Source organism: Lolium rigidum, chromosome 6 (assembly GCF_022539505.1).
Source record: "Lolium rigidum isolate FL_2022 chromosome 6, APGP_CSIRO_Lrig_0.1, whole genome shotgun sequence".
Taxonomy (NCBI): domain Eukaryota; kingdom Viridiplantae; phylum Streptophyta; class Magnoliopsida; order Poales; family Poaceae; genus Lolium; species Lolium rigidum.
The window spans coordinates 126,622,396-126,635,422 of record NC_061513.1 but is presented as its reverse complement, the minus strand read 5'-3'; the positions used below and the strand labels follow the sequence as shown (position 1 = coordinate 126,635,422).

Sequence of the window (13,027 nt, the reverse complement as noted above, 5' to 3'; positions counted from 1 at the left end):
CTTCTTTGATTTAAAGGAACAATGGAGAAAACGCGAAGGATTAGGAAATTTTCCAAAACTACTATTGTTCACATGTTTGATTCAGAGGGATGATAGAAGAAAACCATAGGAAAAAAATTAAGTTAGTTCTCAGTCGAGTCAAACACCATCAAATTTGCATAGTGATTTATACAATTGTGATGCAAGTTGGGTTGCAACTAAACTTTTTAGATGCAAATTGTGTTGCAAGTAAAAAAATTCAGTTACAAATGAGGTTGCAATTAGGAAAAACACATCCTGATTGTTAGATTTGCTTTATAATTAGTGCTAATGGTGGAGTAAGTGAATTGATGGGTTGCAACTGGAATTTTTCAGCACTGAGTAATCAATCAATAAATAACCGTTAGAGAAACAACATTCAATTCTATTTAGATAGATATACTCCCCAATAATAATTACACATAAAGAATGTAGAAAAGGTAGAAAGCGTTAGAAAAAATGTTACCGCACGAACCAAATGCATCGTGCCATTCTTCCCTTTTCCGTTTAAGCCTGATGCTATCGTGGAGACTCCGGTTTAGACAGTGAGATCAACACTGTCGAAAAAAGCACAGGAGAGAAATTGCCTGATGTTTTACAATTTTCTTGATATCGATTCCATTCCACGTTGGAGACTTCGGTTTAGACAATTAGACTCCACGGTGGCAATGACAATCCGGTCTGTTTCAAACCAACGAACCGGAGGTGTCTTGCTCCGGCGCCGGCGGCGCGTGGCTCTGGCTCCCTCTCATGAAGTTGCCGCTCCCGGCGGACGATGATGTCATGACCGTGCTGACCTGGCTGGACGTCGTCCCTGCCGTCGTCGACATTGTGTCGAATCCCCCGTCCGTCGCCGGCCACACAAAAGAAGGCTTGAACGGCGGCACATGTGGAGTCGGCATGGCTCGCAGCAGGATCTGCGAGATGGCCTGCGCCTTGGGCCTCTCGGCTGGGGTCGGGTGGCTGCACGCCAGTCCCAGCATGAGCAGCCGCTCGGCGTCGTCCTCGTCGTACGCGCCGTCGAGGCTGGGGTCGACGGCCTCGAGCGCGCGGCCGTCGCGGTGGAGGCGCCACACCCAGTCGACGAGGAAGTGGAAGCCGTCGATGTCGCAGCGCGGGCGGCGGCCGCAGACGGTCTCGAGGATGACGGCGCCGAAGGCGTAGACGTCGGACTCGCGTGTGGCCTTCTCGGTGTGGAAGCACTCGGGCGCGATGTAGCCGACGGTGCCGTGGACGCCGCCGGCGACCTCCTCCATGTAGGAGGTCTTGTCCGTCTCGATGGCGCGGGCGAGGCCGAAGTCGCCGAGGCGCGCGGTGAAGGCGGCGTCGAGCATGATGTTGGAGGCCTTGAGGTCGCGGTGCACCACGCGCTGATCGTACTGGTCGTGCAGGTAGTGCAGCGCCGACGCCACGCCCTGGACGATGCTGTACCGGAGCTCCCACCCGAGTGGCTGCCGCTGCCGCGACCCCGCCGCCGAGCTGAACAGGTGCTGGTCCAGGCTGCCGTTCGGCATGTACTCGTACACCAGCAGCAGCTCCCCGTCGTCGTGGCTCCACCCTGCACCGGACATTCAGTCATGTAAGTTAGTACTACTCTGCATCTCCGATTTTTCACACTCGGTACAAGTCTGAAGGTCGTGCGCGGTACAGTTATAATCTTGCACAAAATGCGCTACTTCAGTACAATTGTAATCTAATCTAACTATCTTTCAATCTGCATTACAAATGCCACAACTCAGAAGAAGATTGTATTACTGCATATGAACTCGCAATTTTGATTTCATAACCTGGTCTTACTCTATAGAAAAATTGTTTGTTGCTTACTGAAGAAAAGGTTAGCATGTCATGATGGTCGCGCTGTGATTGCTTGTTACTAAACACATGAACACATTGATGCTATCTTCTTTACAGGAAGGCAAATGACATTCTTAATTAAGCAGAATTATAGACACATGAACACATTGATGCTGTCCAACTTTTGGTGGTCCAACTTTGACGCGCGTGAGCACATTGATGCTGTAAAGTGAAGGGTCAAATCATTTTTATGCCGGTGCACATGCATCTCTCTCCTAGGAAACCAACCAAATTGCGTTCAAATGGGCCTTTGTTTAACACTTAACATAGACACCCCATGTGCATGAATCACATGTTGGATCGGAACAAACTAAGGGCTCCTTTGATTTGAAGGATAGGAAAAACATAGGAATAGGAAAGGTATAGGATTGGAATGACATGTCTACTTGAATCCTATAGGAAGATGAAGTTTGTTTGATTGTAGCAAAGGAATTTTTCCATGAGGTATGAGCTAATGCTTTTTCCTATAGGAATTACACTACAAGATTCCTATAGGAATTTTTCCTATAGGCTATGTTCCTATGAATCAAACAACATGTATAGGAAATTTTCCCATAGGAACCAAATCCTACACAATTCCTATGCAAATCCTTTGAATCAAAGGAGCCCTAAGTACAAACGAATAAACAAATCAAGAGATAGTTTAACCGCACGGCGGCGGTGGCTGCCGGAGGCGGAGGAGGGAGGAACCGAGGAAGGGTGGCTTACCGACGAGTCGGACGAGGTGCTTGTGGCGGAGCCTGTTGATGATGCTGAGCTCGGAGAGGAAGTCGTTCTGCCCCTGCGTGCTCGCCCGCGAGAACTTCTTCACCGCCACCTCCACCGTCGTCCCGGCGGCGGCCGGGTTGTTGTGGTCCTCCACCACCACGCCGCGGTACACCACCCCGTACCCGCCCTGCCCGAGCTTCATCCTCTCGTCGAAGTTGTTGGTCGCCTTCCGCAGCTCCCGGTAGTCGAACTCCCTTGGCCCGCCGGCGAGGCTCCGGATCATCGTCCCGGTGATGACGCTGCCGCTGCCGCCTTCGTCGCGGTCCACCTTCCGCCGCTTCACCACGCACAGGAAGTACCCCAATGCGGCGGCCACGGCCAGCGCGAAGACCGCCACGGGCACCCCGACGGCGAGCCCCAGCACCAGGCCGCTCTTGGACTTGCCGGGCTCGTCCCAGGGTATGTTCTCCACCGTCATGTTCCACGCCAGGACGCAGTTGAGCTGGTACTTGCGCCCCGTGGAGGCGGCGAACCCGAAGTAGGACTTCTCGGCCACGGTGGCGCCGAGATCCAGCGCCGAGGCGAGCACCGGCGACGCGGGCTTCGGCTTCGAGACGTCGGCCATGTACACGGCGATGCGGCGCGCGGCGCCGTCGTAGTCGATCCAGAGGTTGTACTTGGCGGTCCCGATCGGAGAGATCTCGATGCCCAGGGGCGTGAGCGAGGCGTTGGCGACGGAGACGACGCTGTTGACGTTGAGGCCGATGTGGTTGTCGTCCTGGTCGTACGGCTGCTTCTCGGTGTCCAGCTCCACGGCGACGACCTGGTTCGCGCCGTTGCCGTCGGTGGCCGCATTGGTGAGGCCGAGGAACCCGCCGTAGCTGCCGGGGGGCGGCGCGTCCGCGGACGGCGCGATGAGGAACGCGAACCCCTCCGCCGGCTCCGTGCCATTGAAGCGGTACACGTTGACGGTGAAGACGGCGCTGAAGGACGCGACCTTCTTGGCGCCGGCGCCCTTCTCGGCGCGCCAGAGCCGGAAGGGGTCGGAGTAGAGGACGCGGCCGGACTTGTTGGCGAGGAAGTTGGCGGCGTTGTTGCCCGTGTCCGGCGTGATCTGGAGCGCGCCCTGGTTGATGCTGGCGTCGCCGACCACCGTCAGGTTGGCGCCGCGGAGGTCGGGGTGGAAGCCCGAGAAGCTGAACGTGGTCACGTTTCCGCTTCCTGCAGCTTGGCGAGCCGGCGAGCCATTGGCGGTGGCGTTGGTGGCGAGTGAAGTGGTCGAGGCGGAGGAGGCAGGGGTGACCAAGAAGAGGAAGCAGAGTAGGATGAAATGTACGGCCATTAATGGCGCTTGGCGAGACAAGAGGGAGGCCGAGACGACCTTCAAACTGTTGGCGTCCGTGTACGGGACTGGACGCCGTGCGCTGCCGGCTCCTTATCTCCACCGGCTTTCCTCTCCTGCGACTGCGAGATTCTGCCGCCCACGGGTTTAGATGAAAGAAATGCAAAAGTGGGACAGAGAGAAAGGAAAAAAGGGTTCTTGCAGTTGCAAAGCCACGTTCACACTAGTGTCGCATTGCCTGGAGAACAGATCAGAGAAGCAGGTGGGAAGGTGCTGGCTTTCTTCGTTTTCTGAGTCATTCTTTCAATTATAACCTCGCATGATGATCAGTCTTAGGATATTGATCATTCAAAAGTTTAAGCTTGGCCAACTGATGGAGGAAGCAAGCTTACAGTTCACTAGTTTTTCATCATTCAAAAGTTCAAGCTTGGCCAATGAATAGAAGTAGCAAGTTCACTACATTTTTCTCGAATTTAGATAAATCTGCGGCATTCTTTTTTGGACACAGGGAGTAACTTTAGTAGAACTTTTTTCTCAAGATTTATTCATATCATGTCCGTAGCAAAGATGGTTTGGCGTATTGTACATATGACTTTCAATATGAATCTCTTTTATTAACTTTACAAACCTGCTTTAAAATTGGTTGGCAATGGCCGCGAAAAAATAAATTTGTGTTGGTGTTGTGCTTTACTTTAGGCCATATATATGGAACGATTGTATTTTATAACAATACAAACATAAATTTATTTGTGCAGGTTATACCGCTAGCCCTACGTATTAGATCCATATGATCCTACTAACCACCAAGGGAGGAGCCGATGCATTTGACTATTGTGTGCAACCGGCTGAAGATGGTTGCTCGGAATATGTACACCAGTGCACTTGGCGTTTTAATCATAGAATAACATGTTGACGTAGTGCCATGACATGTTTTCTTTTGTTCAGATGGTTGATACATGTATGGACCATGTGTGATGCATGATATAATCTTTGTAAGACTTGAATGTTAATAAGGCACTAAAAGGTTGCAACATCGATCGACGTTGTGTAGAGGGCGGGGTATCGTCACCTTTTCGAATAAAATACCTAGTAGAACTAGATCTACCATAGTACTACTCACTCAAAAAGTGTCTCTGGCACATGTGCACAAGTGCTTCTGATTTTTGACAAATATATTTCTACGGTTCTACAAAATCAAAATTAAATGTCCACATACATATAAACATTTTGAGGTATAGTGTACATTTTGGATGAAAATATGTTGTACTTGGAGCTATACTAAAAAGATAAATTTCTAACAAGAACTTAAAATTTTCAATCACTATACACAGCCACAAATTGTTATTTTTATGTAGCTCAAAATATCTAACTAAACTTTGCACGTGTATTCACATGTGTATGTATTCATGAAATAAATTTTATAATTTTTTTGAAACACAGAAATATAATTTTAAAATATTATGAAAACTAGGAACACTAGTGCTCGGGTGCACCAAATCTCTGTCACTCCGTTTTAATAATTCTTGTATACATTAAACTAAAATCACCACATGAATTCTTAAATGTAGGGAGTACTTAACTCTACTCAGTCTATCTCAAAAGATGGGATACAAATTTGTTAAAATTTCAAAGTATCTATACGTTAAATATTACTTTTTTTAACTAGAATATTACTTTTTTGGAGTACTTTACTTTTTTTTTCTTTAGCGCTCATCGTCATCAAACTCTACCATTGGGAGCCAGATTTGTTCTCTGACCAAAGGACAAAAGGTGCCGTTCCATGGAGTAGCGAGGTTGCATATGGATTACCTGGCGGTCTGCCAACCTTTGATAATTTTACATGCTCGACCAACCAGGACTACTACAGTGCTCCACATTATTTGTACGCGGAAGAAAACAAGAAGGAGGCGGCAGAAGGGTGTTCCACGTCACGGGCAGCCAACGGGGGACGGCCGCCGGTCAATAGCTGACTGTACTGTTCGATATGTTTTCTGCGTTTTTCTCTTGGCACCAATCCATGCACGGTTCCCTTCTGACGTGCTGACATGACGCACGGCAGCAAATGTTGCTGAAGTGTGTCCGGCTTGGAGTAGCAATTACGAGGAAACCCAGTTTCATGGTTTCGGGGGAGAAAAATGAGCGAAGAAAATTCTAATTAAGCTCAGGATTTTACTTCTATTTTCTTCTCGCATCACATCAGTAGTACGCCTCCGTACCAACTTAAGTTGTCCAGGGCACTTCTGCAGCTTCTTTTCTTTTTCCCTCGGTCGTTCGACTTTGCAGTGTGAAGTCATGAACTAGTATGCCGCCAGAATCATTAGGCGAGGAAAAGATAGAGCTGGAGGCGTCATGACGAGCACTTTGCCAGACATGATCGGAGCATGCAGCTACCACAGCCCAGTTCCATGTGCCATTACCCTTTTGCCTTTTATGGGTCAAGTGCAGATATGCTACGATCAACCACCATGCGTATAAATAGAGTAGAAGCCTTATGGCAAAATGGTGCAAATAACTTTCGTGGCTTTGCCAACAAGTTATCCATTGGATGCGTTTTCATACAACACTTTGCTTTCGGGTGCATTTTTCACATAAAACTTTTCGGAGGCTCACACTTGGCGCGGCATGCTGAAATGATATGGCCTAAGCGTTGAATATTTTGCAGAAACCCTTAAGTTTATTTCAATGCAAAAAAACAAAACACTGTGTGAATTTGAATCGGAAATTCCCAATCGCCTCTCCCGGCGAAATCAGTAATTTGTTGTGACAACAAGGTGGGTGACAAGCTGGACGACGAGTGGCATCAGGCATGCAGGACCGTCGTCTAGATGTTGTGGTCGGCGCAGGGTATGGCAGCAGCGTCGACTCAGGCAATAGTGTTGGAGGTGACCACTAGTCTAAGGTGACCGATGTTGCATATTGGGACCTGCAATTGGGCAAATGCTCCGATGGCAATGTCGACGATGACTAGTGGGCCAAGGTGAGACAAGCCTCATGAATTTGTACAAAAATGCTCTGGATTTTTACTATTATATCTACACTGAAGATATACAACTGTCAATTTGTTCTGATGTTGTGTAGATGAAACAATCCAGTGAGAATTTGAAAGAAAATTATATGCATTTGGGTTGTGATTGTGCTAGTAATAATGATTGCAAGAGTAGAGGGATTGTTATAGCGACCGCGGAAGAGAATCTGAATCTCAGAGATGAATAAGGAAAAAATTCGACACCTCTAATGAAGACAATAGTTTAGTGATTTTTTCATACATTTATTGGCAGAAAATTAAACAAAAAGAAAACCATGCAAGGACAAGGAATATGCCATCTGATTGTCACTCATTATTGTGAAATGAGAAGTGTTTATAATATTTAGATAATCTATAGATAATATCTTAATGTTGTTAGAAATAGTTCCCAAGAGCTAGTGCACTCTGACTCATCTAGCCTCATTGCAATTGGATATATGCAATCATTGGGATCAATGTCAACTGCAGTAAGCAATAGTCCTGTTTACTCTGTCTTCGTGTGATATTCATCACTGCAAATTTGTGGTATGCATTCTTTCAGAAAACCCCTCTTGCATATAAACAAAGCTGCCAAATGTTCCTTTGAGATCGGGTCTGAACTATCTTTTGTGTGATTCGTGCTAAGAAAACATGTAGAGACAAGATCATCAACTAGTGCCCAACTGCCCATAGTACCTCAACAATTTCAATTGTTTTGCCTCATCACCATGGATAATGTTTCGTACCTCGTGTCTTCTTCCCAACTTAAATTTGTTTGGGCACATGTTGAATTTTTTTTACATTAGCTTCAAATGTCTTCAATCCATCTTCTGGTTACCCCTGAACTTTCTATGAAATATTTAGTGAAAAGGTGCAATCGGAACCTTGAGCTCCCAAAAAGATTCACATGTATGCTTTGATACATATTTCCTCACAGCAATTCCTCTCTCCTGCTATCTCGTGACACCATCCAAGTACCCTGGTTGCTTCATTGCCATCTTTCTCAACTTTACCTTATTTTTGATGTTGTATGAAGTTAATGCAATTTTGAATTCTACCTTGAATTTCTTAAATTTTTTTACTTCAGCTCCAGCTGCTACTCCCTTATCAGATTTATATCCCCATTCTCTAGCCTAGCATCATCCTCTTGCTCAAACATCTCTAACTCATTACTATCATTTTTGTTGGTTGTTGTTACCTGATATGTTGCAAACGTATCTATAATTTTTGATGCTCCATGCTTGTTTTACACCAATTTCTATATGTTTTGTTTACACTTCGTTGCACTTGTATACATTTTCCGGAACTAACCTATTGATAAGATGCCACAGTGCCAGTTCCCTATTTTTTGATATTTTGTATTTCAGAAAAGTTGTACAGAAAATATTCTTAGAATTGAACGAAACAAAAGCCGAAGTTCCTATTTTACTAACAAAGACGGAGTCCAAAGGAGAGACGAAGGGGTGCCACAAGGTGGCCTCACCTGCCCATTGCGCGGCCCATGCCCTGGCCGCGCCAAGGGGTGGTGTGGGCCCCTCGAGAACCCACCGACCTCACCCTTCCGCCTATTTATTCACTTGTTCAGGAAAAACCTAAATACCCGAGCCTCCATCCACGAAAAGTTCCGTCACGGCCGCCATTGCCGAGCCTAGCTCCGGAGGGTTTTGAAGCTCTTCCCGGTAACCTGCAAGAGGGGGACATCATCACCGGAGGCCTCTACATCGCCATGCCCGCCTCCGAAGTGATGCGTCACTAGTTCTTCTCTAGACTATGGGTCCATAGCAGTAGCTAGATGGTTGTCTTCTCCAATTTATGCCTCATGTTTAGATCTTGTGAGCTGCCTATCATGTTCAAGATCATCTTTATGTAATGCTACATGTTGTGTTTGCTGGGATCCGATGAATATTGAATAGTATGGTTGAGATCGATTATATACTTGTCATATGTGATTTATGATCTTGCATGCTCTTTGTTGCTAGTAGATGCTCTGCCCAAGTTTTCGTTTGTAACTCCAAGAGGGAGTATTTTTGCTCGATAGTGGGTTCATGCCTCTAGTAATCTAGAAGAGTGACAATAACTTCTAAGATATTGAACATGTTGTTGCTACTAGGGAGAAAACTACAATGCTTTGTCTAAGGATAATTCTATTATTTACTTTACACACTTTGCTTAATGCGATAATTTGTTACTTGCAACTTAATACTGAAAGAGGTTCGGATGATAACCGGAAGTTAGATTATTAGTCATAGACGCAGCTGGATTACGGTCTATATATTATGTTGTAATGCCCAAATGAATCTCATAGTAATCATCTTGTCATGTATGGTCTTTATTCTGTCAATTGTCCAGCTGTAATTTGTTCACCCAACATTTATTTATCTTTATGGAGAGACACCTCTAGTGAACTGTGGACCCCGGTCCTTTCTTTTACGTACACTGATAAAATCATCATGTTCTGTTTACTTACTGCAAGCACTGTTCGCTTTAATTCCACTGCAAACAAACATATCTTTCCACACTATACGGTTAATCCTTTGTTTTTTAGCAAAACCGGTGAGATTAAGAATCTCACTGTGAGTTGGGGCAAAGTATTTTGGTTGTGTTGTGTGCAGGTTCCATATTGTTGTTGCCGCCGGTAGTGCGTCCTGCCACAAGTCAGCTAGCAACACCTTCAGAAGTCACTCATTTTTCCTACTGGTCGATTAAACATTGGTTTCTCACTGACAGAAAACTTGCTACTGTGCTCATCATACCTTCCTCTTGGGGTTGCCCAACGGTGTGCACCTGCGCAACATCAAGCTCTTTTTCTGGCGCCGTTGTCGGGGAATAATCAAGACACTACATCAAGCCCCGTCAAGCGCCATCAAAGTCTTTTTCTGGCGCCGTTGCCGGGGAGAAAGAGAATTTCTGCAAGGGGAGTCTCTCATCTCCAATCTCTTTACTTTGTTATTGTTTTGCTTAGTTTATTTTACTTTCTCTTGTTTGCTTCATTATGTTAAAAACAAAAAAAAATAGTTTCTATTATAGCTTTATTTCTGTTGCTCTGTTTTAGTCTTGCTAGAATGAGTATTTCTAAAGTTGAGGTTCGTTCTTTTAAGCAACAAGGGGGAGAAAGTTTGAAAGATGCTTGGTATAGAATAAGTGATGCTCATTATAGATGTACTAAAAAAATATTCTACCATGATCCTTCTTGGGAATTTTTATGTTGGTATATCTAGCTAGAATAGATATGTTTTGGATACTCTCACAGGGGGTAATTTTCTGGGTACTCCTGCTTTGGAAGTCTGCAATTTAATTGAAAACTTAGTAGGAACACCACCTACTAATGTTGTTAAAACTGAGATCACTTTGGAAGATGTTGTAAAAAAACTGAGCTCTCTAGAGAAAAATTTGCCAAATTTCCTTCATAATGCTAGCCAAATTAATGAATCAATAGAAATTATCAATAAAAGAATCACTTTGTTAGAGGCTAGCAATACCAACGATAATAGAAACCTTAGGATTGGTAAACTAGAGGAGGCTATGGAAACTTTAAGTTCAACTTTTTCTTTTCTCGGGTTTAAGAAGGAGAAATTTTTTGTGGGAAAAGAGCAAAAATTCATGTATGTTCACAAGGTACCTAAACCAAAACTCCACTATATGTTTAAAATTGATATTTTTTTAGTACAACTAAGACTGATTTACATATTGAATCATCTCCAGGGGTATCTAAAGTGCCTATTTTGAAAAGTTGTGTTTTAGAGGAAGTGATTGATCTTTATGCTTCTTCACTTGAAAATACTTGATGCGAACTCTTTTTCTACGCCTAGCTGAAAGGCGTTAAAGAAAAACACTCTTGGGAGATAACGCATGTTTATTTCTGTATTTTTTTTCCTTTTGTTGAGTCTTGGAAGTTATTACAGTACCTCTGTAATAACTTATCTTTATCATTTTTATTTCTTTTTTGTGCCAAGAGTAGCCTCTAATAGGAAGAAAGTAAGATTTGAGCAAGTTGCTGTCCTGAAACAGATTTTATGTTGTTACCAAAAAAAATCGTATTCCCATCCAGAACGTAATTTTCAGCTGCCAATATTTTAGCATATGCCCCAGGTTATTATCTAAGTTTCGTTATTTGAGCACTTTTCGATCTGAGCAACAGAAGATTTTCGAAAAAATCGATCTTTACCCGTTGTTCTATTTTGACAGATTTCTGCCACTATTTGCATTTGCTCGTAATCTCTTTCTTTTTTAGTTCTTTTGAGAGAAAGGGCTTTTTGAAGAAGTTTCTACAGTAGTTAATGTTTTAATGGATGTTTGACATATGTTAGAACTGAACCCAAGTGGATTTGTTATTTTGATTGCACTAATGCTGCTAATGAGAATTGTGTGAAGTTTTGTATGAAGAAAGTTTTCAAGTGTAGGGAGAGAAGAATGATGTAATGAGATGAAGTATGGACAAAAACTCAAGCTTGGGGATGCCCATGTCACCCCAAGAAATAATCAAGAGGTACAAGCGTCAATGCTTGGGGATGCCTTGGGCATCCTCTCTTCATCAGCAAAGCATTATGTCATCTTTCTAGACGCTATAATTTTATTGCTTCATATGCTATGTGTATTTTTTGGAGCGTCTTTATTTTTGTTTTTGTTTTTTTTGTTTGATATAGCATATGGTTGGATCCCAAAAAAATTTTAATGGAGAATCATACACTCCGTTTTAATCATACTCTAGTTTTCAGTCTTATTGTTCTGCGAGTGTTTTCTTTTGCTAGTACTGCGTTTAGCTCTTGGTTTTCCACTCATATTTTGTTTAGATCTTGTTAGTTTTATTTAGCTATGTATGATTAGCCTTCTGGTCTTTATTGGTTATTATCTATGACAGTCGTTTCAAATAAGTTGATTCGTGGTAAAGACGATTAAAATGTTTCATGTTTATAGTGATGCAAAAGGAAGCTTGTTTAGATTGTGGCCTAGACTTTGGCATGTCATGTTGGATGTTATTTTTATCATATGCTTTGTAGCATGATTTGTCTCAAATAGTTGAGAGTGCATAATGTGCCATTGAAAGAATCATGTGTTGTTTCCATCATAAAAAGCATAATATTATGATATTCTCCTTTGATGCTTTATTGGGTTGACTTGGCACATGATTACATCATGTTATGACCACAAACAAGTCACCGAAAGCCTCTATGATTATTTAGTTTTTGACTTGTAATATCACTTTATGCTTTGATTAATAATGTTTTGTGGCTATGCATGATTATGGCTATTATTAATTGCTCTCTTAGTTGGTCGCTCCCAGTCTCATGCTAGCATTCGCATGTACTGAGTATGAGCTCTACTCGTGCATCCAACAACCAAAAACCAAATTTTGCCAATTGTGTCCACCATACATACCTATATGTGGTATTTCACTGCCACTCCAAAGTAAATTGCTTGTGTGCTACCTTTAAACTTTCAAACATTACTACATGTTTTGTGTTTTGTTTTAGCTTATGAGGAAGTATTGAATGCTTTATTCTCTTTTCATGACATCATACCGTGACTAGCATGAATAATGTGCTGGTCTTTAATATTGCAAAAAGATCAAGGCAACTAGGTGCCCAGCCCACACAAAATATAAAATAAACAAATAAATCTCCGCACATTATGTGCTGGAGAGATCCTAAATAATGGTGTGCATATGGAGAACTACATGGGAGCCGCTCTTGAGGTCAATATATGAAAAGATGATAGATCATTTGATGTCATTCGTTGACATAGACATGCATACCTCTCAAAATATATTTCAACACCTATGTTGCATTCAAAATAAAAAGCTCTATCACATGAGTAATCTTGCTTCCCTCTGCGCAAGGCCTTTTTTTTACTTTTATGTTGTGTCTACATTTCTTGCTTTATGCACCAATTAAGAGAGCATAGTTGTCATTCTGAGTATAATACGCATAGTCCCAAAATTTATTATTGATTGATTCATGATTATGCTATTGCTTGTTCTCAAATTACTTGTATCTAGTCACCCTTGAACTTTAAAGGTGTCCTGCCATTTATGTTTTGCTACTACATAAAGGACAAGATGAGTACCACTTTGCTATGTTTTCTCCATGCTAAAAAACAAACGG

General features: G+C 43.3%; 1 protein-coding gene across 1 annotated transcript; it reads right to left on the bottom strand.

Moving 5' to 3' along the window:
• Window positions 1-456: 456 nt before the first annotated feature.
• Window positions 457-3,956, bottom strand: LOC124668706 (probable L-type lectin-domain containing receptor kinase S.5). The gene is made up of 2 exons (XM_047205791.1): window positions 2,581-3,956; window positions 457-1,576 (listed from the first exon to the last, which is right to left on the bottom strand). Exons 1-2 carry the CDS (start codon window positions 3,920-3,922, stop codon window positions 705-707), a joined length of 2,214 nt encoding a protein of 737 aa, XP_047061747.1. The 5' UTR covers window positions 3,923-3,956; the 3' UTR covers window positions 457-704.
• Between the last annotated feature and the right edge of the window lie 9,071 nt (window positions 3,957-13,027).